This window comes from Acomys minous (assembly GCF_964271855.1).
Source record: "Acomys minous genome assembly, chromosome: 12".
Lineage (NCBI taxonomy): Eukaryota > Metazoa > Chordata > Mammalia > Rodentia > Muridae > Acomys > Acomys minous.
Genome location: NC_140493.1, coordinates 23,952,987 through 23,979,663, shown reverse-complemented (window position 1 = coordinate 23,979,663; position 26,677 = coordinate 23,952,987). Strand labels below are relative to the sequence as shown.

At 55.6% G+C, this 26,677-nt stretch overlaps 2 protein-coding genes across 10 annotated transcripts in view; one reads left to right on the top strand and one right to left on the bottom strand.

Annotated features, from left to right (window-relative positions):
- The first annotated feature begins 921 nt into the window (after window positions 1-921).
- Window positions 922-12,127, top strand: KCTD17 (potassium channel tetramerization domain containing 17). Of its 9 annotated transcripts, none has more exons than XM_084750859.1 (9): window positions 922-1,431; window positions 2,489-2,597; window positions 5,480-5,571; window positions 6,319-6,414; window positions 8,355-8,480; window positions 9,658-9,751; window positions 9,915-10,070; window positions 10,341-10,428; window positions 11,299-12,127. In XM_084750859.1, the coding sequence occupies exons 1-9, from the start codon at window positions 1,096-1,098 to the stop codon at window positions 11,366-11,368; spliced, it is 1,167 nt and encodes a 388-aa protein (XP_084606985.1). In that variant the 5' UTR covers window positions 922-1,095; the 3' UTR covers window positions 11,369-12,127. The 9 variants fall into 9 exon arrangements, 8 of the variants coding, with proteins under 8 accessions (XP_084606985.1, XP_084606984.1, XP_084606986.1 ...); XM_084750860.1 differs by having other exon boundaries at window positions 924-1,431; window positions 9,915-9,989; XR_014773283.1 differs by having other exon boundaries at window positions 9,915-10,428; window positions 11,299-11,359.
- Window positions 12,128-13,131: 1,004 nt separating this feature from the next.
- The window catches only part of TMPRSS6 (transmembrane serine protease 6), a 32,078-nt gene continuing 18,532 nt past the window's right edge, over window positions 13,132-26,677 (bottom strand). Inside the window, exons 10-18 of the mRNA XM_084749829.1 lie at window positions 26,424-26,533; window positions 20,339-20,484; window positions 19,895-19,993; window positions 18,792-18,905; window positions 17,744-17,860; window positions 17,317-17,485; window positions 16,074-16,345; window positions 14,357-14,493; window positions 13,132-14,108 (exon numbers count right to left, since the gene is read on the bottom strand). Coding sequence (XP_084605955.1) covers window positions 13,950-14,108; window positions 14,357-14,493; window positions 16,074-16,345; window positions 17,317-17,485; window positions 17,744-17,860; window positions 18,792-18,905; window positions 19,895-19,993; window positions 20,339-20,484; window positions 26,424-26,533 — 1,323 coding nt within the window. The 3' untranslated portion in view covers window positions 13,132-13,949. The remainder of the gene's footprint in view (window positions 14,109-14,356; window positions 14,494-16,073; window positions 16,346-17,316; window positions 17,486-17,743; window positions 17,861-18,791; window positions 18,906-19,894; window positions 19,994-20,338; window positions 20,485-26,423; window positions 26,534-26,677) is intronic.

The window sequence follows — 26,677 nt, the reverse complement described above, 5'->3', positions numbered from 1 at the left end:
TCTAGCTTATTTGTGGAAACAGGAGACATCAGGGAAGCCTGTTACCTGAACTTCATCTTCTGGACAGTCACTCCTTAAGCAGATTCTGTTTAATTCATACTAGCCCAAGTGTAGTGAGTGTCCTGAGCACTTTGACTCCTGTCCCTCCAGACTTCCCTCTCTTCTCGACCCCCATCCGTGCAGACCAGTGGCCCTTGGGACCTGTCCCACAAGCCCTACAGGCCAGGGCTGCCTTCATACCCCCCGTGTCCCCCTAAGCTTTGCTGTCCAGAAGGGACTCCAGCATTAGGAGAGGAGTTGAGGTGTTCCCTTCGGCTTGCTCCTTGGGTGTGGGCAGCTGAGAGATGTGGGGAGCTGGGAGGGGGAGGAGGAGGAGGAGGAGGAGGAGGAGGAGGAGGAAGAGGAAGAGGAGATCTGACCTCACTGTGCAAATCCTGGCCTGATCCTTGACAACCCTGAGAAAAGCACAGGAAATGAACCCTAGTACGGAAATGCACCACTGTCCCTTTACTTCTAGGGCCCCATCTGTGCTGCTGTTTTGGTGGTACACAGCAGGGCTGCAGGAAGCTTAAATGCATAATATGTATGTCCACAGCGCTTCTGGCACACAGAAATGTTCAGCCAGCCCTAAATCCAGCTACATGTCCTCAGAGAATTTAGGAGGACGTAGAGGTGACCCACCCTCATTCCTATGGTCTTCACTAGACACAGGACAGAAAGAAATACTGCTGTGTCTCTCTGTTTTAGCATACCAGAGGCTGTGGGTTCCATCCCTAGCAACACACACACACACACACACACACACACACACACACACACACACACACACACACACACACACTCACTCACTCACTCACTCACAGCCAGTCGCTTGAGCCTATTAAAGAGTAGGTACAGGCTCAAATAGAAATCTCAGGGGGAAGAAAGTTCTTCTCAGGTCAGGCGTTCCTCAGCAGGGTCCCCCGCACAAAGGAGAACAAATGGGAGGAATAGCCGATTGGGGGACCGCTGTTTTCCTAGGGTGCTGACCTTCTGCAAACCAAACAGTGTGGCCAAAAGGAGATACCAAGTAACTGACCCCGGTCAAGAAAGGTAATGAGGGGCGGGACCTGCTGTCCGAGCTGCACCAGGACAAGCACAGCGCGTCCCAGCCCTGGCTCCAGACTACAGCTCCCGGCATGCTCCGTGCCTGGTACCCGCCCGGGGAGCGCGGAGGGAAGGATGCAGACACCGCGGCCGGCGATGAGGATGGAGGCCGGGGAGGCAGCGCCACCGGCGGGGGTGGGCGGCCGCGCCGGGGGCGGCTGGGGCAAGTGGGTGAGGCTGAACGTGGGGGGCACGGTGTTCCTGACCACCCGCCAGACGCTGTGCCGGGAGCAGAAGTCCTTCCTTAGCCGCCTGTGTCAGGGCGAAGAGCTGCAGTCCGACAGGGTGAGCCCGCTGACCGCGGCGTCCCGGCTCCGCGTTCCGGGGCTTTCCCACCAACGCGTCCTCCGGCCTGGGTGGCGTAGCTTTTCTAGGATCCCAAGGCGGGGAGCCCGGGCAGGAGGAAGGGGAGGAAGGGGAGGAAGCGGAACAGAGAGGGATCGCTGTGCCTATTGCCGTGGCAACGGGACAGCACAGGCCGCGGCCTTTTGGAGCCTTGGAGCACTGCCCTGGATCCCGGACGCTTCCTCGCTGTGGAGCCCTGGGGAGGGACCGAGAAGCCGGGCCTGCCTAACTGCCTCGGCTGGCTCCAGCGGCTGCTTCTCCCCGCCCTTGGGGTGTGGGCAGCTGAAGGGTGCAAGGATCTGGGTGAAGGAGGCCTGGGGGTCTTGGAGATGGGATTAATGTGGGGAAGAGCCCTGGCCTTACAGATGCCACTTGTAGGCTCACCCTACTCTCCTGCCAACTCCCAGAATGACCTAGGAGGAGTCCGGGGTAACGGGGTGGGAAAGACTTCCTTGCTCTCTGACTTTGGCCTTCTCATGTGCAAGGCCTCTGGAGTTGGCTTGTCAAAGTCCCCTGGCTCCCATTCTGTGGCCCTCTCACAGTTTGTCCTTGGATGAGTCCCTCGCTTCTTGATGTCTTGCTGGGTTGTACCAGCGCCAGCTCTGCCTCCCTGCAGGCTGCCAATGTCCAATCAGAAAGCAGCTTCTTTGGAAACTTGCAAACATCTGGTGGCTAGTGGAGTTGGTTTGAGGGACAGCCTCTCCAAGAGGGAAACTTTTGCAGGAGGGAACTTCACTGGGTCCTGTGCAGAGGTAGGGTCACACTCTGTGCTCACACTTAGTCCTCTGATTATGGGGGAGAGAAGAGATGCTCCAAGAGGCCAGATGATTGCCTCAAGGTCACACAGCCAGAAAAAGGCAAAGGTGGGGCTCGAACCCAGAGCCTTGCTGCTCTGTCACTCCCCATTTCCAGCCTGTGGTGAGTTGAGCTTATGTGTGGGGGCAGGGCTTGGGGAAGCTTGCATACCTCTCACTGCCTATGGTCATCTCCTCCACAGGATGAGACCGGGGCCTACCTCATTGACCGTGACCCCACCTACTTCGGGCCCATATTGAACTTCCTCAGGCATGGCAAACTGGTGCTGGACAAGGACATGGCTGAGGAGGGTGAGTTTGGTCCATTGTGCTGGTCTGGGGCTCTCTGCAGCCTGTCAGAGCCTTCAGGGGAGGCCTGAAATCATTCCTGTAGCCAGGGGCATGTACTTTCCCCTGTTATTTTCTGCCCATCCTAGAGTGGGCGGGGGTGGGGGGGTCCCATTCACCAGTCTCTGCCAAGCTGAGAGACCCAAGCTGCTACTGGGTGCTATTAGGGGAAGTGATGTGGAAACAGGAAGAGGAAAAAAGCCAGTGAGGCCCCAAGGAGGCTTCTGTTGCCTTTGGGAATGAATGACTTTTCTCCTTGGCCTTTTGGCAAGCCAGGTGTGGTCTGTGAGGCCCTAGGCTGGATGGGGGGAAGGGTTGGGTCTTCTTTCTCTGCCTTATTCTGGGATCCCAAGCAGGGGCTTATCATCAGCCACTGTCCTAAGCTGGTGACTCTCCCCAAAGTGGCCAGCCTCACACTGTGCCTAGTATAAGTTTAGCCCTTCCCAGGCCAATGGAGACTCTTATCTCAGCCCCGCTGACGTGGAAGCCATGTGGAGAATGGATCAGAGTCAGGGACTAACTGAGTCATCCCCAAACCAGCTCTCCTCTGTACCCTTGAGTGTGGCTCTGGACAAGGCCAGGCCACCTTGGACATGCCAGGCTTATTTGAGTCTCCACTGGGGTCTACAGAACAGGCATCATGGCTCACATTCTGAAGAGTGCCTGTTGGGACTGCACATGGGTCCTGTGCACCTGTGGGTGTCTCACCCAGGCCTGGCTGACCCTGATGGGGTCCTGAAGGCTCCCCAAAAGGACAGAGAGAGAAAGGGAGAGCATCATGTTCTGAGCTTACTGTAGGTAGCCGGCGCTGCCCCTGCCTACCGAAGGCTGCCTAGCGGTCCAGAGGGAACAGATCACGTGGATAGGGCCTGGGCTCAGGATCAGGTCCCTCCAGGGAGGCTCATACTCCAGCTGCAGCACAGCCAACACCTGTTTACAGGTTCTGGCTCTTCCAAGCTCTGGTGCGCTCACCTCTTCAGCCGTGGTGGGGGAGCAGCTAGAGAGATGGGATTCAGGAGGAGGCAGTATGGCGGTGGTAGGTGTTAGTTAGCCTCTCTGGGTGTGTGACGTGTAGTAACAATTGCACCCGCCTCAGTCAGCAGTAGGAAGGTAGAAGGAAGCTTTTCCACAGCACGGAGCTGCCTAGCCTGAGATTTCTGTCACTCGGGCAGTGGTCTTTGCTGACTGTCCCTTCAGGCAGGGACTAGTTAAGCAGTAATAGTGATCAGGATGCACCCCCCACCCTCACCCCCACACATGCACCCAGTTCCAGCTGCTGTAAGGAAGTACCAGAGGCCAGGGGACTATAACAACAGCCACTGACCCCTCCCAGCTCCTCAGGCTGTGATTCAGGGTCAGTGTGCTAGCATGGGGGCTTCTGGCCTGACCCTTTCCCCTGTTGCCAGTTGCCCATGCAGCCATGGAGTCATTGGCTAGTCAGCCTCTTCTGTCAGAGCACTTCCTTGGGCTTCTACCTTCATGACTCTTCACCTCCCATTGGCCAGAGTTCCTCCATCACCTGGCAGTTAGGCTGCAAAGGCTACATACAGCACTTCAAAGGTTATGGGTTTGTTGTTGTTGCTTGTTTGTTTGTGTTTTGGTTTTTTGTTTTTGTTTTCTTGTTTTTTCGAGACAGGGTTTCTCTGTGTAGCCCCGACTGTCCTGGATTCGCTTTGTAGACCAGGCTGGCCTCAAACTCAACAGAGATCCACCTGCCTCTGCCTCCTAAGTGCTGGCTCAAAGGTTATGCACTGAGAGGACGGTTATGCTCAGTCTGTGATGGTCCCTGTCCCCAAAGAGCCCAGCAGCCCCATGCCCTGCAGAGACTTCCTGCAGTTCAGGCTCCTGAGAGCTCTTAACATGTCATGTCAGTGAGCGAGAGGAGAGCTGGCTTGATCTCTCAGATCAGTCTATAACACACAGACCTCAGTTAGTTCCTGACCCTGACCCATTCTCCACACCTGCTTCCCCTGCGTCCCAGGACCTCTGATACACCCACGGGAGCTCTACAAACACAGTTTTTTAGCTAGAAGTGTATACATGTTTATTTACTTCCAGGGAAGGGGGGCAGGGGCGGCAGGGCTCTGAAGGTGGAGGTTGCCTTGGCTCTGCGGCTTACAGGCCATGTGACCTTGGACAAGCTGTTTCTCTCTCATAGCCTCAGTTTCCCCAATTGTTCAGTAGACATAATGAAAGTACTCGTTTCTAGTTCTGACGAGTGCCATAAAGAATATGATGTTCCCAGCACAGGCCTGGCACTTAGTGTGAGTTTGATAAACGAGGGCACACAGTGGGTGGCCTAGGCACTCCCTGTAGTATTCTAGGACACAGTCACAATGAGCCTTCTCTCTTGATGCCCCAAACAGCCCCAAGCTGTGAACTAGCAGGAACTCCTGAGTCACAAGCTCATTACAGCTCCAGAGATGGGGCTGGCCTGAGAAGCGACATCTCAGCCTCTTATGTGGGGCCAAGGGGAAAAAAAATTGTTCCCTTTTGTTTGCATTGGACTAGGTCTCATATAGCCCAGGCTGGCCTCAAAACTTGTTATGTAGCCAAGGGTGTCCTTGAACTTTTGATCTTCCTGCCTCTGCCTCCCGAGTGCTAGGATTACAAGTGTTATCACCATTCGCAGTTTGGGCAGTGCTAGGGATCGAACCCAGGGCTTGATGTGTGCTAGTCGGCTACTCTACCAATTGAGCAAATCTCTAGACCTGAAATGTTCCCTCTTTCTTGACTCTTGACTCATGGACCCTATCTAGGATGTGACCAGAGCAGGAAGCGGGTCTGGGGACAAAGAGAATGGGGCATGGAGACAGTAGAGGTGACTGGGCTGTTCTGTGTCCCAGGAGTCCTGGAGGAAGCTGAGTTCTACAACATCGGCCCTCTGATCCGAATCATCAAGGACAGGATGGAGGAGAAAGACTACACAGTGACCCAGGTTTGGAGAGAGAGCAAGCAGGGCCAGTGGAGGGAGAGGGTTAGAAGCCTGGTCAGGGGAGGCCTACCAGGCTGCCCAGCACTGCCCCAGCCTGGATATACACTGATAATGTTCTGCCCCCGCCTGGGCTTCTGCTGTGTGTGACCGAGGGTTATCGTGTCCTTTGTTTTCCTCTGTGGAAAGCAGAGATGCTCAAATGTTGCCTAGCTACCCTCGCTCACAGAGAATGTCAGTAGCAGCCCACTCCCCCACCCGCCAGCCAGGAAGGATGGGTAAATGTCCACTTGATGGAGTCAGGCAGTCCCCAAGTAGGTACACATGAGCCATTGGGACTGGCATTTCAGAGCTTAGATCCCAGGGTGACAGGGTGAGTCATCACCTCCCAGCTATAGAGACTAAAGAGGTAAGGGCTTGACTCTACAGGTGATGCTAACCATCTCCCCAAATCCTGCCTTGCTTTCCTCTTGTATTACCCATATTCTACACATGGCTCTGTCACCCTTGAGCTGGTGGCCCTGGGCAAGTAACTAAAGCTCCCTGAGAGCCTCAGTATAAAAATCCCATAATGTGTAAGGGTCTCAGAAGGGACACAGATGGCACACAGGAGGTATTCAGAGTATGGCTTCCTCCTCCCTCCTCTAGCTTTCCTGCCCCCCCCCCCCCACCTATGGTTACACAGTTGTGGAAGGAGCAGCTAGGTGCCTGGTGCCCTTCGAGGTATCCTCCATGTAAACCTTTTACCCACAGGTGCCACCCAAGCACGTGTACCGAGTGCTACAGTGCCAGGAGGAGGAGCTGACACAGATGGTCTCCACCATGTCTGATGGCTGGCGCTTTGAGCAGGTGGGCTGGGCACAAGGGACACCTTAAACCTGTCCTTTCTAAAGCCTCCAGTCCCCCACTCACCCCTACACCCACCCCCTACGCCCACCCCCAGCCCAAATCCATAGTCGTTGTCTTCTTCTTCTTCTTCTTCTTCTTCTCCTTCTTCTTCTTCTCCTTCTTCTTCTTCTTCTTCTTCTTGTTCAGTTTGGTTTTTCAAGACAAGTTTTCTCTGTGTAGCCTTAGCTAACCTAGACTCACATTGTAGACCAGGCTGGCCTTGAACTCACAGCCATCCGCCTGCCTCTGCCTCCCGAGTGCTGGGCGTAAAGGTGTGTGCCACCACCGCCGGCCCATAGTCTTCTTGAATAGAACAAAGTACAACTAGGAAAGCGCCTGCTGGGTACAGGTGGACTGAGAAGGAGTGAGGCAGGGAACCCTTATCACTGGGCATCCTAGTCCCTGGGGATCTGTATAGCTTCCAGTCTCTGGTCCTCAGCGCTGGCTCAGGTATAGGAGGCCAGAACCACAGAGTTGAGCAGAATCCCTGCCAAGCCCCAGACCTGACCTCTGGGGTCTCATGACAGACAAGCACAGTGAAAAGCAGCCCCCTTTCCTGGAAGTCCCCATATGATGGCTTCCCAGGGTACTAGTGTGTGACCTGCCATGCCTCCAGGCCATATGTGGGTCGCCCCGGGAGACTCCTGTTATCAGCTACACAGCAAGCTGCATAATGCTTCTCAGGTTCCTAGAGACACAGAGTACCAAAATGAACCCAAGGTTGAGTCTTGCCCTAAGAGCAAGAGAGGAGTTAAGCTAGTTCCCTGTGCACCTAGCCCACCAACTATCTCCCACATGGGAATGGGAGGAGAAGGCTTGCCTTCCAGGAGATAGCCGTTATGAAGAAGACCGACCAAGCAGTTGGTACAGGAGGATGCCCTGTCTTCCACCTCTGCCCTATGTGACTCCTCCTACTCGAGCTAGCCAGCTCTTTCTCAGCCTCTGCATGCTGGGATGTGAGCCCATGACACCTCCGTCACAAGGCCTTTGTAAAACCAAGACGAGACATCAGGAAAGATTCTAGTCTGGGGCAGGACTCCATTCATTGGTACCAGTTCATAGCCAGTATCAAAAGAGCCACATCTACACTCGGGGGTGGGGTGGAGGGGGTGGGGTGTAGGCAGGAAGTCAAGGTCACTGTCAACTGCCTAGTGAGTTGGAGGCCCTGTCTAAACAAACAAACAACAACAAAAAAAAAACCAAACAACAACAACATCAAAAAACTCTAGAAATGGTATGAGTAAATCTGTAGGACTCCAAGGAGGACAGGGAGGGCTCCTGGGCTGGTCCTTGGCCTGCAGGCACAGTTCTCTAGTAGCCTACTGTCTGCCTTGCCCTCTGCTGGCCGAGATGGGTGATGGGTTTTTGTTTTTGTTTTTGCCTGCTGTGTGGGTCCCAAGAGCTCAGAGCCCTTCACATATTTTTGTCAGAAGGGCCACCTAGGTGTGGCTCTCAGGACCTCAGAGCAAGGGAGGCCACTCTGAGAACCCAAGAAGACACTGATCAGTTGCCTGAGCTCTCAAAGACTAAAGCCAGCGTGTGGGTCAGGGGTCACCAGCCTGGGCCCTGAAGCCTTAGGAGTTGCTGGCCTCTTCTGGGAATGAAAGGAATATTCCATAGGCTCTGCTCTGCCAACCCTACCCTGCAAACCTAGTCCTGAGGTGAGGTGGACGCCGTTTGCTTCAACCTGGTTGTAGGATGGGGCGAGGGTATCACTATCCTCTCTTTCCGGGTCAGGTCTGGCCATGCTTGGAGAGGGGCTGATGAGGAACAAGTACACTGCCTTCCTATTGGCTGTGCCTCTGGAAGACCAGGAGCTGCCTGCACAGGCTATGGCCTGTGTCTCTCCTGGCCTCCAGCTCCCCCTTCATCACTGTCCTTTTGGTGTCCCACCCTTCCAGCTGGTGAACATCGGTTCCTCCTACAACTATGGCAGTGAGGACCAGGCTGAGTTCCTGTGTGTGGTGTCTAAGGAGCTCCACAGCTCCCCACATGGCGTAAGCTCAGAATCCAGCCGTAAAACCAAGGTGAGCCCCTGCCCTGTGTGAAGACGGCAACCCCTCCCCCCTTCGCTGCTTCCTCCTCCCTCCTGCTGCACCCACATAACACTCATGGTCATCCATCCCATGCCACTACAGTCCAGTCAGCTCACACCCTTGGCCCAGGCTGGGGAGCAGTCAGGAGGACCATTGCAAGGGCACAGACAGGGTGGGCTCCACGAGGCATCGGAAAGGGGCCACATGAGCAGGTACTGAGGGGCAAGGCAGAGCACACTGAAGTAGGGCCCCCCCCCCCCGGGTGTGGCGAGCTGCTCTATGTGACTTTGGGCAAGTCTCTCTTCTCACACCGTTGCTGGGTGAGCTCTGGTGACTGCAGGCTGGAACTCGTGGGTTCCAATCTGCTGATTTAATTCCCAGAAATTAGTGACAACCTGGTGTCAGCCTAGGTCAGGACGGGGAAATCCCAAAGTCTTACCCTTCCCTGGGCCTTTTGGGTTAGTCTGCCTGAAGGGTGTCCGGAGCCCTATGGGCTCTGGGCTAGGCAGCAAGTTCCCAAGAGCACAGTTGACAGCTGGCCTGCAGGGAGGAATGGAGTAAAGTCCTTGGGCCCTTGGGCCCTTGGGTCTGCCATAGGTCCCACACAATAGGCATGATCCACGTGGGGAAGGCAGGAGCTGTGCCCATGTGCTGGAGTCTTAGGAACTCTGGCTTCTTGTGTGTTTGACACCCAGCCCTGCTGTGATCCCCCTGCCAGCCCCTCTCCCACGCCAGTGGCTGGCTCCTCCCTGCAAGAGTGCAGGGTGCCCTGCTGCTCTGATTTCCCTGTGTCACCAACCTGGCCCAGGCTGCCAGACACTGTTGCTGGCATCTAGATCTGGCTGGTGACTGCCCTGGGACAACCTTGGCTTCCTGCTCTGGATCCATCCTCCCAAAGTAAGGCCTTCCCAGGAGCCCAGTGGCTCCTCTTCCAGCCTTCCCCATAGCCCAGCTTTGTAACAGCAGCCTGGCTGGTCTCTGAGCATCCCCTCTGGGCTAGGGAAGACCCACCAGCTGCTTTGGCTGCAGCCCTCCCTTTCCCAGAGGTCCCTTTCATCCCGCCCGCCCCTCTGTCCTGAGGTCGGGGTCCCTGCGGACGTCTGCCCGCAGCCCCGCCCCCTCGTCAGTGTCTCCACTCTCTCTTCCCTGGTCGGCGGCGGGTGCGCAGAGCACGGACGAGCAGCTGGAGGAGCAGCGGCGGCAGGAGGTGGAGGAGGTGGAGGTGGCCCAGGTGCAGGTGGAGGCGGATGCCCAGGAGAAAGGTGCAGCCCGCCCCCAAGAGGACGATTGCTAATGACAGCCCGGGCCTCCCGCCCTCTCCCTGCTGGAGCAGCTGCCGCCGGGAACTGAGGGGGCGGGCCACCAGGGTTAGCTCAGCGCCTGGCGCCTTGCCCATAACCATCCCTCTCTCACTTTCTCTTGCAGCCCTGTCATCTCAGGATCCCGCTAACCTTTTCTCCCTCCCACCACCGCCTCCTCCTCCTCCGCTTCCTGCTGGAGGTCCTGCTTCATCTTCATCCACCTCCTCTTCCTCCTGGATTTCATCTGCACCCTGCCTCTTCCCTCTCTGCCCCTGCCCAGGTTTCCTCTCCGCCTGCTCCCGTCTCCACCCTGGGGCTGCCCTCGTCCCAGTCTCCCGTGCCCTCTCCCCGGGCCCCCTGGCCCTGCATCCTCAAGCATCTTGCCTGCCGCCTCCTTCACCCCTTCCGGCCCCTTCCGCCTCCTGGCCTGGGGAGGATGGGCGCGGCCACATCCGCTCTGTGTCCTCCAACCCAGCAGAGCACCTCTGAGGCTGGCCTTGGCCACAGGTCCCACTCTTCCCGCTTGCCTCCTCACGTTTCCTCCTTGCAGGTCCCTGTTCGCACCCTCCCAGACCCAAGCCTGAGCTTGCCGTGAGAGCTCCTCGGTCCCGCGCCCGCCCCCAGAGCTGCCGCCCCTGGTTTGTAGCCTGGCAGAGCTGGAGGGAGGGGCGGAAGCAAGGAGGGTGCTCATAATCTTGTCCCTGGACTTCAGCTGAGCTTTTGGCTGATTCTCTCCACCTACCAAAGTCTCTCAATTTATCTGGTTCTTGGGGTGAGGCTCTGAGAACTGAATCAGAGGTGGAGACTCCCCTGTCGGCCTGCCTGTAGTCAGTCGGGCACTGGAGCCAGGCTGGGGAGGGGAGGACTAACCGTGTGCCTCTGCCCCATCCCGCATGTTCCGACAAGCTCGTGCAGCACTGCATGTGGGTACTGTGTCCCCTAGTTCTGTGGAGTGGGTGGCCAGGCCATATGTGGTATCCCGTGCCTGATGAGTTGGCAAGGGCCTGCTAAGGATCGGAGTGTGGCAGAAAAAAAAAAAAAACCAACCAAAAACCCAACCTGCTCTCTGACTGGGTGACGTAGCGTCCAGTCAGCCTTATCTCCCTGAATGACCTTGGGCATGTCACTGCCTCTCTGGGCCACAGTTGGGTTCTAAGATGGGGCGGACAGCTGTTTCCACTGGCCCCTTTTTGCCTGGGAAGGCAGTGATCTGCCTCCTCTCGCATCCCTGCCCTACCACCAGGCTGCCACCACCAGCCCATGACGTCAGCTTCTCCCGGTCCTCGGTTCTGACTCCGCCTCCTTTGGGCCTCAGCCCCACCCCTCCTCCAGAGCCAGCCTGGGACTCACTTGCATTTCTCTCTCCCTCTCTCCCTCTCTCCCTCCCTCCCCTGATTGTCCCCGACTTTCCTGTCCTGGCATCACCCTGTCCTCACCTCCCCACCCTGGTTTTCTGACCCCCTTTCCTCTTCCTTCTGTCCCTCCCCGCCCCCTCTCTTATTTTCTAGCTATTACAAGCCAGAGGCACCCGGATGTGAGCCCCCAGATCACCTCCAGGGACTTGGGGTTCCGATCTGAAATCCTTTATTTTTGTACCACGGGGTGGGCCCCTGGCCCGAGGAGGAAGACTTGCCCTGTCCCTTGTCACTGCTGCCTGCATCTGCTGGGCTGAGACTCACTCCTGCCTCCAGGCCCCGGGCCTATGGCCCTCTGGGACCTTGGAAGGCCTGAGGTCGGCCCTGGAGTCTCCAGGCGGAGTCACCTGTCATGGCCAAAGTGTGGCAGTGCCCACCCATATCTCCCAGGCCCCTCTGTCCCCTCGCCTGGGTCCCCTTGCTGCATGGTGGATACACTCCCTCCCAGCCCAGTCCTAGCACCTCCTTGAGCCTCAGTCTCCATGGCACCTTGGGGTCACCCTTCCTCCCACCTACCTCACAGGGTTGTTGTGAGAATCAGGGAAGGATCATGGGGTTCCTGGATGCCCTAAGTGTGTGGGCTGCAATCATTACCTTCTTGGGGGGGGGGGTGAGAACTCTAGCCTATCCTCCAAATGGGACCCTGTGGCCTCAGATGCTGGTGGGGGACAGTGCGAGGACTTAGCCAAGCAGGAAGGAAGATCTTGGCATCACCTTGGCTGCCCTCCCGTCCCCTGTGCCAGCATGTGTTGGGCAGCAGAGTGAACTGTCAATCATCAGGCTGCCCAGGAACTTGTGATGGGGAAGGGGACAGGTGTGACAGGGGCTGAGCTGCGCCTCCTGTGTCTTGACCCCCTGGGGTGGGCACACATCTATCAGGTGTATCCCACCCACCATGAAATAAACCTGAACAAATAGGCTGGCCTGGCTGTCTGTCTGTCTCTCTCTCTCTCTCTCTCTCTCTCTCTCTCTCTCTCTCTCTCTCTCTGGGCCACTTTTGGGGACAGGACTTAAACTCAGGCAAAATAGACTCACTCAAAGGAATGGGGCTTTTCTATGAGTCCTCTCTTTCCCAGGTGTTGGGGGAAGAGGTCAGGCTGTGCCCAAGTCCTGTACCTAGGAGTCAGAGTTGAGGGTACCTGCTCTGCCAGCAGCCCTGCTGTAGCCTAAGTGCTGGGACACCCCTCCACTTCCTGCTGGGACACCTGGCCACCTCACCTTCTTGCTCCCATGCCTCCTACTCCCCTTCTCTGTCAAGTCCCTAAAGGTAAGCTCACATTTCCAGCCAGCTTTTCAGGAGCCAGCTGGAGGCTTGTTAAAAGATGTGGTCTTCTTTCCCCCACCTGTTTTCAGATTAATAGCAAATAGGTGTTATCTCTGTATTTTTTTTAGCAGAACTCTCTAGGGCTAGGAATTCAGGTGGAGACTGCCATATGACATTTTTGGGTCTTACCCACAGGTGCCAGAGGCCCCGATGTCCATGTCCAGCTGGCCCCTCCCCTTCCTAGCAGGATCTAGTGCCTTCTACTGCTTCCTGGTCAGCCTTCCCCCCCTTTTCCCCCTGCCCCCCCCCCTCCTTCCCACCTCTTGTCAGTTCTGGAGCTCAAGGCACTTGACATTTATCACCACTGCCTCCAGGGGGCGCTGTTGTGTGCTAAATCTTCCAGCTCATCCCCATTGCTTGCTCTCAACGGTCTGACCTCTCCTCCCTGGACTTCATCTCCCTTCACCTGCCCCAGGCTCCCCCAACATGGCATGGGTGCTGATTGTAAAATGTGAAAAGCCACTCCATTCTCCAGCCTGCCATGGCTCCCGTCCCCCGATCCCCCACCTCCACCTCTCCAACCCCCCCTCAAATCCTCTGCTCATTCTTGGGTTTCACCTCTCTGCAGCCCCCTGTGTTGCTCCTCTTTTTCCTGTGTTCTGGCTGTACCCCACTTTATGGTTCCTTATGTGCCCTGTCTCTGGAACTATATGCCCTTTGCCCTCTCCTTTCCTCCAGAAAGCCCTTATTTGCCTCTGAGTCCCGGCTCCCACTACCCTCCACACTGGCCTCTGCACATGTCACAAGGGGCTGAACCGGGAGCAGGTCTGTCCAGCGACAAGCTTGAGATGTGTTGGGGCCACTCAGATACCAGCATCAGGGCTTGGTGAAGCAGTTTATTTTTTCAGAACAGACGGCGGGCCTCCAGTGAATGGCAGGGAGGGCCCCGCAGCAGGTAGAGCCGCGAAAGCAGGCACCCGCAGCTGGGGCTACCCCATGTTTTGGCTTACACTGTGGCCCACTTGGCAGTCTTGAGGGGTCTGGAGGTTTCACCTTGATAGAGGCACCTTCTTTCTAGGTACACGGTGGTGGTGTCGGGTGAGAGGTCTCCCAGGCTGGAATGTGCTCTCTGAGCCAGTTCCCCCCAAGAGGCTTTTGCAAGGCAAAGAGATCTACTTTTCTTCAGGGACCTGGGAGCCAGTGCCATTGCCACCAGATCCCACCCCAAGGAGACGGTAGGAGGGGAAAGAGGAAATGACTAGAATGGAAAAGGGTTGGAAGTGAAGCCAAGCTGAGGCTGGCCCCTGAACCTCGGGAGACGTCCTAGCCAGCAGTGACATTCCTTCCCTGTGCTGTCTCTGGGGTAGGCCTGAGGAGACAGGCCTCAGCAGGGCCACTTGCCCCCAAAATACTTGTGCCCTGGCTGGGTGGGCGCCCTGAGCTTGGGCTGGAGGCAGGTCCAGCTCTGTAGAACAGCCACTCAGGTCAGCACCTGCTGGATCCAGCTGATCACGCGTGTGATGCGAGTGTAGACACCAAAGAAATTGGGTCGGCCACAGCCCAGGCCCCAGCTAACCAATCCTGCCAGGAACCAGCGGCCACTGGGCTCCTTGCAAACCAGTGGGCCGCCAGAGTCACCCTAAAAGAGAGACGTGGAGAGATGTATCTGGCTCAGGGGGGAGGGTCTCCTCTCAGTCTCCCCTGTGTGCCTCTAGGCCCAAGGTCTCAGGATAGCAAGGAGCAGAACCAAAGACCTTCCTTGCCAAGGGTCTGCTGTGTGCCTCTGCAGCCGTAAGCAGGCGCCTCAGCGTCTGAAGGCCTCAGACTCCCCATCTGCAAAGTGGGAGCAGTCATCTTTCCTTCATCCCACACCCCACAGGTAGTTACCTGGCAGGCATCCTTCTTGCCCTTGCGGTAGCCAGCACAGAGCATGCGCGGGGTCACCTGGTAGCGATAGGCCTCACTGCATAGGTCCTGAGGGACCAGCTGTACATCCACTTTCTGCAGAGTGCTGCTACCGGGACCTGGACAAGCAAAACTGAGTGTCTAGGAACCTGCTCCCCACTGTGGTCATCCCGACCTCTCAGGAGCCTTTCCTACTTGCCCTGTCACTTGTGACTCCTCTGTACCACTTGTGACAGCAGACCCCCACCCCCACCCCCCGCCTTCATGCCTGGAAAGCCTGTTAGAGCATTCTCTTTCCTCATTCCTCTCAAGGGCTTTCAGGCTCAGGCAGACTCCCCATGTTCTGTTGTGGCCGCTGGAGGATCCCATCAAAGAGTACGGCCCTTCCCTGTCCTTTTAACTCCTTAATGGCCCCTGCTGTTCAGCCCAGATCTTGTCCCAGCTCTTGTGGGATTGTATCCACCAGTCTAGTGCTGGGCCAGACATTGGGGTTTTGAAGCCTCTTTGGTTCTGAGGTGTAGGTGGAAAGGACTCCCCACTCAAGATTCCCTGTGGTGGCCCTCAAGGTTCACCTGTCCTCCGAGGCCTTCCTCTAGCCACACCTGTCCTAGCCCCCCCTCCAGCTGGCTGCTGGTCATATTCTTAGATCTTTCTATGTGACGCCTATGCCTTCACCATGGACACTTGGTTACCAGCCATTTCAGCCTTGATGTAGATCCTTCCTGCCGCCATGCAGGGCAGGTGTCTTCTCTGAGCTGTTTCCTGTGCCTGTCTGTGGTATCTCATACCATTGTCTTCCTGCCCCAAGAGAGTCCTCCTCTTCATGCCCCCTGTAGGCCTCAATGCTTGACACATTGTAGGTGCTCACATGTGTGTGTGTGTTGCTGAGCGAGGGGTCATGCGAGCAACCCTTGCTTTGCCACTGCCATCCTGGCCATGTCACCTTTCTGAGGCTCAGAGTCCCCATCTTTAGGGTATCTCTGTCAAGATCAGGGTGTGGCCGGGTGGCGGAGCATTTGTCTCGGCACTCAAGAGCCCCTTCCTCAACCCCCAGCACCACAACACACCTGCCCTCTACTTCAGGGTGGTCAGTCACCACGGGCCAAAGTCGCAGTCAAGACTGCAGGTAAGCCAGCCGCGCCTACCTTTGCAGAACAGAAAGGAAGCCTCCGGAGAGGGCAGCTCCCATCAATTAAGGCCAGGAAGAAGCTGCAGGAGCAGAAAACACTGGGCCCCAGAAGGAGGTCAGCCCGCAATCCACGTCCCTGTGCAGCTATCTTGACTGGGTGGTTTCAGTAACTAAGGGACTGGGCGTTAGTTTTCTCACCAACAAAATGGGGCCATAGTTCCCACCCCTAAGCCGAGAGTAGCTTATATGACATCTTCCCCTCAGTGCAGGCTACAGTAATGTAGAGCCTCACCTGACCCCGGCCCCCCCCCCCGACTTCCCCCACAAGGTTCACACAGCCAAACTTTGGCATCCCTACCCGTCATTAAGCCCATACGCATGCCCCCTGCTTAAGTTCTTCAGTGCCATACAAGGCAAAAGAGAGCCAGGAGGGTGGTAGGACCCACAGGCCGTGTTACAGACTTTTCTCAAGTCCAGTTCCGTTCAAAGCCGGAGGGCCTGGCCACCCTGACAGCCCTCCTCCAAGCCTGCCCCCTTGTGTCCCAGATCCCGCCACCTGCCCCTGCTCACCACCCTCGCGCAGGGCTCCCCAGCCTGTGATCCAGCAGTGCTGGCCTGGCTCGAAGAAGTGAGAGCTCGCAGGCAGGCAGATGGGGCGCACAGTGGCCGAGTACACCACAGGGTGGTCCAGCTGCAGCAGGGCCACGTCGTAGTCATGGCTGTCCTCCTCGTGATATGGGTGCAGGAACAGGCGGTTCACCTTGAAGGACACCTCGCCTGGCCAACGTGAGTTCTGCCGCATCTTGCCCAGGTACACGGTCCACAGCCTCGGGGAGGCCATGCTGGGTGGGAGGCAGGAGGAGGCGTCACAGCTGAGCTGCTTAATTTCCAGGGGCGGGGTAATAGCCAGCCTTCCCAGTGGGGTGGGAGATCCTGTCTCCCTCTATGGTCTTTCCTCTCTTCTCTCAAGCCCTTGCCTAATGTACAGGGTTGACTGAGCACATGCCTGGCCTCCACCCCCCCCCCACACCCCCTGCAAGCCTCATCTCTAGCTAAGCATGGCCTCTTCTAGGCCTCAGCCGCGTCATCTATGAAATGGGCACATTCTCTACTTCCAATTTTGAAAGAGACTCCAATGAGACAGGGAAGAAGAGCCCAGTGCTAGGCCTGCAGCAGTGTTTCCCTGTTTGTAGCCCATTTTGCAGACTCAGCAAGGTGGGTGGGTGGGGGGCTTAGTGAAGAAATTGTCAGAGAGCTAAGAGCAGGTGGGCAGCGCACCCTGTGCCTGGGGAAGACAAACAGGTGCCCAGAAAAGCCAATAGAGGTCACAGGAGAGCCGGCTTCCATGGGAGGAGCCTGAGGGGTTTGGAGCTCAGATCTGGTTAGGACTGGAAGTGGGGGTTTCATCTCTCCAGGAAAAGAGGTTTGGGGTGCCAGTGAGATGTCCCCTGAGAGCTTCCCTAGGCCACCCCGCACCCTGTCACTGTTCCGATTTTGTTAAGGGTTATGGCATCTGAGCAGCTTGGGCAGTTGCCTCGTGCTCTCTCTCCTGACGCCCAGCATAGCGCCTGGCACGCAGGAGGCGCACAGTTGTTGGATTAATGGACTAAGCGAAAGATAGTTAAACTAAAGCAAGAAGAGGACACAGAACGGTTGAACAACCAGCCGAGTGACACACAGCATGTTTGCATGTCTCGGCAGCCAGCCTGGGGCTCTTCTCTACCCTTTCCTTTGTCTGAGTACAGGCTGCACACACTGTACCTCTCTGTGGCCTTCCCTGTGCCCACCTCCAGGCCCTGTGTTATCCCCTCACCTGTCCTCCTGGAAGCAGTGGGCAGCTGTTATGACCCAGCGGTCAGCGATGAGAGCCCCTCCACAGATGTGTCGGCCCCGAATCTGGAGGCTGGCCTGCCATGGCCATTCACCCTCGGAGGACATGGCCCCGCCCACAATGCGGCTGGAGGGGCCCTGGAGGCCACAGTCTGGGGGTGGGAGAGGGCCAAGGGTGGACAGAGAAGAGGGAAGAGGGGAAGAAAGGCTAGTGAGAAATGGAGACAGAAAACAAAGGAAAGTAGTGGAGAGAGACAGGGAAAAGGAGAGACAGGCCAGGAAAAGGCTGTAAAGACGGACAGGCACAGACCATTCATACCGTGGCACGCCCCCTCCGGCCTCCCCATGAGGGCCCTGCCCCGCTCCCCCAAAGCCTGGTCTTCTTGTACAGCCACAGCTGGCAGGCTCACCGCAGTGTTGCTCATCTGAACCGTCCCTGCAGTCCAACTGCCCGTCACACTCTGGGTTGGGCTTCTTCACACAGCTCCGGTCCTCACACTGGAAGGTGAATGTCCCACAGGGCACTCCTGGGATGGAGGGGACCGGGCAGGCCACCAGAGGTGGGTCTCTGAACCACCAAGGTGGGCCTTCCAAAGTGAGACCCGGAAAAATGGCACCAGGAGAGGCGGGGGTGGGACTAAAGATGGGGGGTTCAGTCATACCAAAGGGTTCCCCAAACTTCCTCTAGGGTCTCCTCCCACCCCACATTTAGCCAGGCCCATTGACAGGGAGGCTGTGTTCCCTCTCAGACTAGATAGAACTGCTGACTTCAAACTCCCATCAGGCTCCTGAGGGTGAAGGCCTCTCCTTATCAGGCTAGAGACCCAAGAGCAAGGCCACCTTCCCCCAGCAGTCAAAGCCCCCACTCTGCTCTTTACTGGAATGGACATCCCACCCACACTGCGCATGCTCTCCTCTCTTCCTTCCCTCCAGTCTGTTTAAACCCAGCTCTCTGAATGGCCCAGCAAAAAGCATACTTCCTCTAAAAAGTCTCCCGTGCTCCCTGCCTTCCCACACCACTGTACATGGTGTCCCAAAGGCTTTTGGCAACCCATCATTTCCTCTGATTACCTTGAGGGCAGGTACCACATCCCTGTTGTCTTATTTCTACCCGCTCACTGCACCTGACTCATCACTGGGTAGCCTACCAGTGTGGGTTGGTTTGTCAGCTGGACCAGTGGGTGGATGACTCGATGGGAGGGAACAATACAGAGAGATGACTGCTAGGTCGGTGGATCGATGGAGGAACAGTGAATGTGTGAAACAGTGGACAGGAAGGGTGGATGATGAGTGGGTGGGTGGGTGGATAGATAGACAGACAGACCTCCAAGCAGACAGCTGAACATGTTGGCATAGGCACAGCGGGTTTGATGGTATTTGGACAGAGACCTTTATAGCAGTAGGTGTTGCTGTGACCCCATTTGATTTGCCCGGAGACCCTGGGCAGGGACCGCCTACCTTCTTGGCACTGCTCTTCGTCGCTGCCATTGAGACAGTCAGGCTGCCGGTCACAGACCCTAGGCAGTGAGATACACGTGCTGTCCTCTTGGCACTGGAACGTGGCCCTGCAGACTGTGGGCACAGAGGACCAGGTTGAGGCTTTACAGTGGCAGCAGATGCTCCCTGTATCAAGTGTTCACCATCACAGACCCTTCTCACTTCTATTTTTTGGTTTGGGTTTTGTTTTTGTTTTTGTTTGTTTGTTTTTCCTTTCTTTCTTTCTTTTTCTTTTTTTTTTTTTTTTTTTTTTTTTAGACAGGGTTTCTCTGTATAGCCTTGGCTGTCCTAGACTCGCTTTGTAGACCAGCCTGGCCTCGAACACACAGGCCTGCCTCTGCCTCCCATGCACTGGAATTAAAGACGTGCACCACCACGCCCGGCCCTTCTCACTTCTGAACAAAGCAGTCCTGGAAAGCCCCAATTCATTGGTGGGAACAGACATGAGTGATGTGTCCAAGGTCCCCAGACATCCAGGGCCAAATATGAAACATCTCCCCCTCTTTCTCTACCCTCAGATTGAGAATCGACAAGGCAGGTGCAGAGCACCACTACCCAGAACCATGATCCTCTGATGCCTGGATGGTGGTTCTAGGGGCCGGAAGCTGGCGTTTGCTCAGAATTGTTCCTGAGAGCCCTAGTCTGGGGACCACCTGCCTCACGCTAGAGGGATGAGGGCCCGCTCCATTCAAGGAGAGAGATTCCTACCCTGGATCCCAGTCACAGACAGTCTCAGCCCAACAGCCATCCCTGCCTGGTTCTGCCCTCCTCTCTTGGTTATCTTTCAGAAGACTGGCCAGGACAGATAACTGGCATATTTGCCTATGATGGAAAGAGAAATCTCAGCTGAGGGTCACAGCTTGTCCCAGCCATTGCCTCAGGTGGTGGTGGGCAAGGGAGGTTGGCTCTGGGGAAGCCACTTTTCCATGCTGACTCCATCTTGTCATTCTGACACAGTACAAGAGCCCTGGGTTCCTCGGTGCTCATAAGGGACCACACGGGGCAGGGGGGAGTAGTCTCAAATCAGTGCAGGGAGAGAGGAGGGAAGATGGCCGGCTGCTCACCACAGTTTCTCTCATCCAGGCCATTGGGGCAGTCCTTGATCCCGTCGCAGGCAGGGACACACAGTCCATTCACAGAGCAGAGGAACTCTCCCGGGCAGGCTGGGGACCCACAGGAGGCCGTGGAAGCAGAAGGGCACCGTTAGGATACATGGCATGAGATGTATGCACCTGTATCCTTACATACGCATCATCAGGTGCCCACGCACCTGCTCCAGTGCCTGTGTCCGTGGCCTGTGCAAAGCCACATCCAGTCAGCACACACACAGGGATACATGTGACAGCCTGCCCAGCGCACTACACACATACATGCACACAGGCACAGCACCCTCACTGTGGCCTAGCCCCATAAATGTCTGTGTACATCTAGGGACAGCAAAGGGATAGGATGAGTGCACACACACACACAGACACACACACACACACACACATACACACTGTACTCACGGTCTGACTGGTTGTACAAACTGTAGTACACTTGCACACCCGGGCCTGTCAGGGAAATCTGGGAAGTGAAGTTGATAGTGACACCAGCGGAAGCCATCATGGGGATCCTCTCAGCATATGGCTGCAGGGTGCGGAAGCCACACAGCCTAGGAGCGACCAGAGATGGCTCAGATGCAGGGACTGGTTTCCCAGCCAAGGGAACAAACAGCCTCGGTCCATAGACACCAATGGGGTAAGGAACAGGCAACCGGAAGCAATGGCGCCGCCCCCCACACTCCCGCCATCTTGATTTCTCCTGTGGGTGGCTGCTCAGTCACCTAGAACGGAGCTTGTTTATGTCTTCTCTCTGCTCAAAAGCCTGCAGTGGCTCCCCATTGCCGGCGGCGGGGAGGTAAAATTCAGTCCAGATTCTAGCCCTAGTCACCCATGGGCTCTGAGATTCTGGCAAGGCAAGAACCTGCTTTGAGTCTTACTTTCCCTCTTTGTTCCGTAAAGGGGCCGGGGGGAATCATTTCTGCCAACTTTGCATCTACAAAAAGCTTCCATGCGTCTGCAGAGGCAGGGGACCTCAGCCTGTCAACCACCTATAGATTGCTGTCCCTCATCCCACACCAAGCACAGGGGCGTGGCTTTCTTGTCTACAGATAGCTGGCCATCGACCAACCAGGCAGGCACACTCAACCCATGGACAGAGACGACTGAAAAGCTGTGCAGGCCCCTCCAACTTAGTTCACTGCAGGGGACACCCTGGAGATCTAGCCGTACCCCAAACCCCTGGGGCTCACCGTCAGGATTCTAGCCAGACTCTGGCTTCAAGTGCAGTTCAGAGAGAGAGACCCCTTGAAGCCTAAAAGTCACCTTTATAGTGATACTTTAATGCCATTTAATCCTCCCTCCTTCCCTCCCTCCCTCACAGCAACAAAGCAGAATTTTCCAGATAGGTGGCTGGTACCCCATTAAGTGATGGCAGATGGAGGTGTGTGAGGGTGCCAGTCCTGGACTATTAAGCCAGTTAATAAAGAGTCTACAAGTGAGCTGGGTATGGTGGGGCACGCCATTAATCCCAGCACTCAGGAGGCAGAGGCTGGTGGATTGCTGTGCCTTTGAGGCCAGCCTGGTCTACAAAGTGAGTCCAGGACAGCCAGGGCTACACAGAGAAACCCTGTCTCGAAAAACAAAACAAAACAACAACAACAACAAAAAGAATCTGCAAACGATTTGAATGGTTGATATTTGTGTCACTAGATGTTGGGGTACTCCATTGTTTCAAGGCAAATTAAGGGGTCCTGAAAAGGAGTTGTTTTTAAGAGCCCCTATATCCCCACAGCCTAGCTGCCTGTCATAGAAAGGATCGCCACCAGGGGGTGGTGCAGAGCAAGCCTGGCCTTTACCCGCACTCCTCCCGCTTCTTTTTTTTTTACAGGTTAAGGAAACACAGGTTCTTGTGGATAAAACGATATAATCCTGGATTGTTATCCTCAGAGGATGGCTCAGGAAGTGGGCAGGGCTATGGGAAAAGCGATGTTTGCTTGTTCGTTCGTTCGTTTGTTTGTTTGTTTCAAGACAGGGTTTCTCTGTGTAACAGCCCTGCTGTCCTGGACACACCTTGTAGACCAGGCTGGCCTTGTACTCACAGAGATCCGCCTGCCTCTGCCTCCCCAGTGCTGGGTCTAAAGGCCTGTGCCACCACACCGGGTGGAAAAAGTGATTTAAAAATATATATATTATTTACATTAAAGCATGCATTTAAAAGAAATCATGGTAGTTTCCCCTGAGACACTCCCAGACACCCCCCTGGACACCAGCAATCCCAAGCAGTGCCACAGACTACCTGTACTGTGCTCTGCCTATACACATATGTCAGTGTTAAGTCTCTTTGTAAATCAGGCTCTAAAAGAGGCCAAGTAGCTAATGAAACAGATTCACTTCTGGAATTTTCCACTTAAGTATTTTTCCGGCCACAGATTACCGCAAGTAACTGAGAGGAACTGATGAAACACACATTTATGAGCTTCTCAGGTTTAACTCCTGACATGGGCATTTAACCTGTGTCAGCAAGGGTAGGAAAGTAAAGAGAGAGGCGGCAGAGCCCAGCCGCTGTTGATAGAGACACGCACCACCAGGGGGCGCCCTGGGGCAAGCACAGCCCTTTTCAAGATAAGGGAAACCCGATTGTTTCATTGAGTGTATATATATATATATACACATACTCATGTTATAGTTACGATAACTTATAGTTATCATGGGCTGCTACCCTAGGAAGGGCCCCAGGAAGCAGACAGGGCAGCCGGGAGCATCCTGGAGCAAATTTAAGATTCACTCATGTGGGCCATGTGTGGTCCTTTGAGCTTCTGGCCTTCCATTCCTCCTCTCCACCAGACCCTCTAACCTCAGAAGCTAAATGCTGGAGTCAGAAGGTGCTGCGGCACCCTGTGGCCTGCCTTGCTCCCGTGAGTTTGGAGAGAATCTTTCCCTCTGGCCTCATCCAGATGCTAAGCGAGTACCCGTCAACCTGACACATCAGCAGCTCCCCACAGAGGAAAGAGATGCTGGGTGGATGGGCAGAAGCACAGCGGGAGAGAAGGAGTGGGGAAGGGCCAGGCCTCACATCCTACATGCCTTTTCCTAAAGGACAAGCTGAAGGGAGGAGGGCAGAAAGACAGCACTGAGGAAGGGACAGTGCCAGAGTATTTGCCTAGTCCTGTAGAGCTGAGTTTATCTTAACGTTGCCACCTGACAAGCTGTGTGACCTTGGGGGCAGGCTTCCGGACCTCAGCAAACTTCAGGCCTCAGTAAGTGTGGTGGCAGCACTGTAGTTAGGTGAGAACCCTCTGCTGCCCCTCACCTCTTCGCAGACATTTCAGAGAGGACCTGGGGAAAGTGGCACCTGACACAAGGTGGCTGCAGGTGGCACTGGCCACAGGGCCTTGGGGAAACAGAGGGACCACCTAGAGCAAGGCCAAGCCACAGAGGGCTGCCATGGGCCACTGAAACCTGTCCTTCCACCTTATCTCAGGGCTGGAAGCTAAGGGAAAGGGTCAGGCCAGTCACAGGAGAGTGACGTCACAGGAGAGGAAATGAGGGCAGGTTCCTGGAACGGGGGAAGCTATCGCTGTGGTAGCGCCCAGTGAGGAGGTTCTGGGAAACCCAGCAGCCAGCAGTCAGATCTTACAAAGACAAGAGTCTCAACTGTTTTGCAGGCCACTGGAGGGCAAGAGGACCCTGCTGGGCCATAAGGACAGCAGGAAGAACCAGAGAGAAAACAAGGAGGGCGGCATAGGGGCTAAGGATGCCCAACCAGTGGAAAGGGCCCCTTGTCATTAGACTGGTACCTGGGGGCAGGGGTTCAGCCACCTCTCCCCTGTACCCCTCAATGGCTGGACCAAAGGACCTTGTCTCTCTCTCTCTCTCCCCCCTCCTCCATCTCTCAAGCCCCAGCAAATTTTCCAATTCACGCTCTTCAGAGAATTTCCCAGCAATGATGTATCTTTATCAGCCCACAGTAACCAGAGACAGGGCCCCAGACTTCTGTTGTGTCGCTCCTTCCCATCATGCCTTGCCTTTCATTAGGCATTGCATGGGACAAGGAAATCGTTCCCACTGGGGACCCTGCATCCCAAATGAAGGGCTGCGATGAGGTGGGACTTAACCAGCTGCTCTCAGAGGAACAGGTGAGAGCCACAGGCAGGTGTCCTGGCTGGGATTAGCTCTACTGAGAAATGACAGCTACTCAGGCTGCTTGGAGCCTTTGAGGGGAAACCACCTAAGTAAGCATTCTTGAATGCATACGTGGACAGACACAGCTGGGCAGTCATGCCCCGGGGCTCCCCCGAGCTCAGTGATGATGTCACAAGCTACAGGGGCTTCTAGCAAATGACTCAGTCCCTGTGCCTCAGCGTCCCCACTGCCATGAGGCTTCCGGCAAGTCCCTGAAATACGTGGTAGCCAGAGCTCCGAAGTCTTATGCTAACAGCGTTTGGAGGAAGGACATTTTCAGGAAGTGATTGAGTCAGGGGCTACACTTGGTAAATGTATTAATCTACCCCAGACTTATCGGAAAAAGGAATAGGAGCATTCAAGGTGGTCTCAACTGGCCGTGTCATGCAAGCCAGTTTGGCCCAGCATCATCACATGACACCTTCTGCCATGTTGTGACTCAGCAGAAAGCCAGAGCCTGGTGCCATGCTCTTAGACCTCCAGCCTTCGTGACCGTGAGCTAAGCAAAACCCTATTCTTTATAAACTACCCTGCCTTGGGGATTTTGTTATAGCCACAGAAACAAGTGGGGACATGATTTGAATATGACTTCCTTGCTAGACTGTGGGAAGCACACACTCCATTTCCATGGCTGCCTGGCACCGAGTGAGAGCCAGTCAGCAATTGCGGTTGGTGCACTCGCCACCCACCACCATGTTTAGTCTTAAGCAGAAGGGAAGGGCCTGGTCTCTTTCATGCTCTTTGTTTTGTTCGTTTGTTTCTGTGGTAGAAAGGCACTTCAGTTTGCCATAGCAGGTCTGTGGAGATCCAAGAATGACTTTTGGGAGTCAGTTCTCTCCTTCCACCATGTTGGTTCCAGGGATTGAACTCAGGTCCTCTGACTTGGCAGCAAGTGCCTTTACCCACTGAGCCATCTTGCAGGCCCATGCACTTTGTTTGTTTCTTTCTTTCTTATGACTGTTACTGGGGTAGAACCCAGGAATTGCTAGGCTATATGCTAGGTGAGCACGTCATCCTCAGGAGCCCATCCAAGCCTCAGTATACTGAGATGAGTTCCCAAGGCTGGGAGAGGTTAAGTCTTGTCCAAGAAGGAAGCAGAGTAGCCAGAGTTTGTGACCATTGGGAGGGGCCTTACTGTGCCCCATCTGGGTTTCCCCAGGGAAGCTGGTGCTTATGCTGGGCATTGAGCTCAGGTGCTCACAGCACTTGGTACAGGGCCAGCCTAAACTAATGGGATAGCCATGGGCACAGGCTGCAAGAAGGTGCCAGACCCAAGGCTGTTCCCACTCCCTCTGGCCTCTCAGAGATAGCGGCTTCACTCAGGGAGGGGTCATGGCTGAAAGCACGGCACCTTCATTCACAGAACCCAGTCACAGGCCAATGCCAGGGTTACCTGGGCTCTGATGTGGAAACAAGAAACCAGCTACTCTCAGTGCAGGCAGGTGGCCAAGGGAGCTCTCTGAAGGAGAAGGGCACCTATGATAGCACCCTTCTCCATGCAGACAGCTTCTGTTCCCTAGATATCACAGGCATATGTCACACAAGTGAGTGGGCCTGTCACCCCAACAGCATGGGCCCATATCACACGATGGTCATTTTAACCCCACCCCCACCCCACCCCCACTTTGTCACTGTCCCTGATGAATTGGAAAAAGTAAGCATTGTCACTCCCTGCCATCCTCTCTCTAGAATAAGATCAACCAATGGGTAAGTGGGGCCTAGCAGTGTCCTCAGTCGCTGGCCCTAGGGGACTGTCCATCCATATCTTCCTGGCCAGCTCCCCAACCCCCTACATGTCTCACTTCACAGCTCCCTCTATCCCCTGCGAACTCATAAGAGGATATGCTTAGCTAGTAACTTTCGTGCAAGGAGGCCAAGTGACCACTGCAGGGAACACACGTGCACAGGGCAACCCTGAGAACTGCAGTCCCTATGGAAGCCAACAGCACCAATATCCTCTAGCTGTAGGGGAGTGAAATAACTGTGAGCAGTGCCTCCATGTGCTCTCAAGTGCCCTGGGCCTTGTCCCCACTGTCCCATCCCTACAGTTGGTAGAGTCATGATGGTGTGTCCTACACCCTACCCCACAACTGGTGAGGTCATCATAAGGTGTCGGATATATGGTTACAGAAGCCAAGGCAGCTCCACTGTTACCCACCTGGGATGGACAGGATGATGAGATGTGCACCTCAGGCCTACTGTGGGGGAGGGGGGGCATCTGGAGAATGGAGGGGGGCTGGAATGGGAGTGGTCAGGACAGTGGGAATAGTCACAGCAGACTTTGCCAGCTTCAGCCTCTACTACCTTCTAGGCTGGGGTAGGAGGGCTTGGGGTCCCTGTGAGGGATTGGGGGGGGCGGGGGAGCTACCTCCTGTTCTGGATCATCCACTGGCCTTGAGTACATAGTAGGTTGTACTTCTGCCTCCTCAGTGCATAGGCATCAAACCAGAGTGCCAAGCCATAGTCCAGAGAGGGTACCTGGGAAGGGAGGACAGGTAAACATGTGTCACATAGGGTACAGTCAAGCTGGGGTACCTACCTCCTCAGAGAAGCAAGCGACAGTCGCCACCCTCCCGCACTGTACTTAGCCTGTTGGATGTTGCCCCCTCCCCTCCCAGGTGC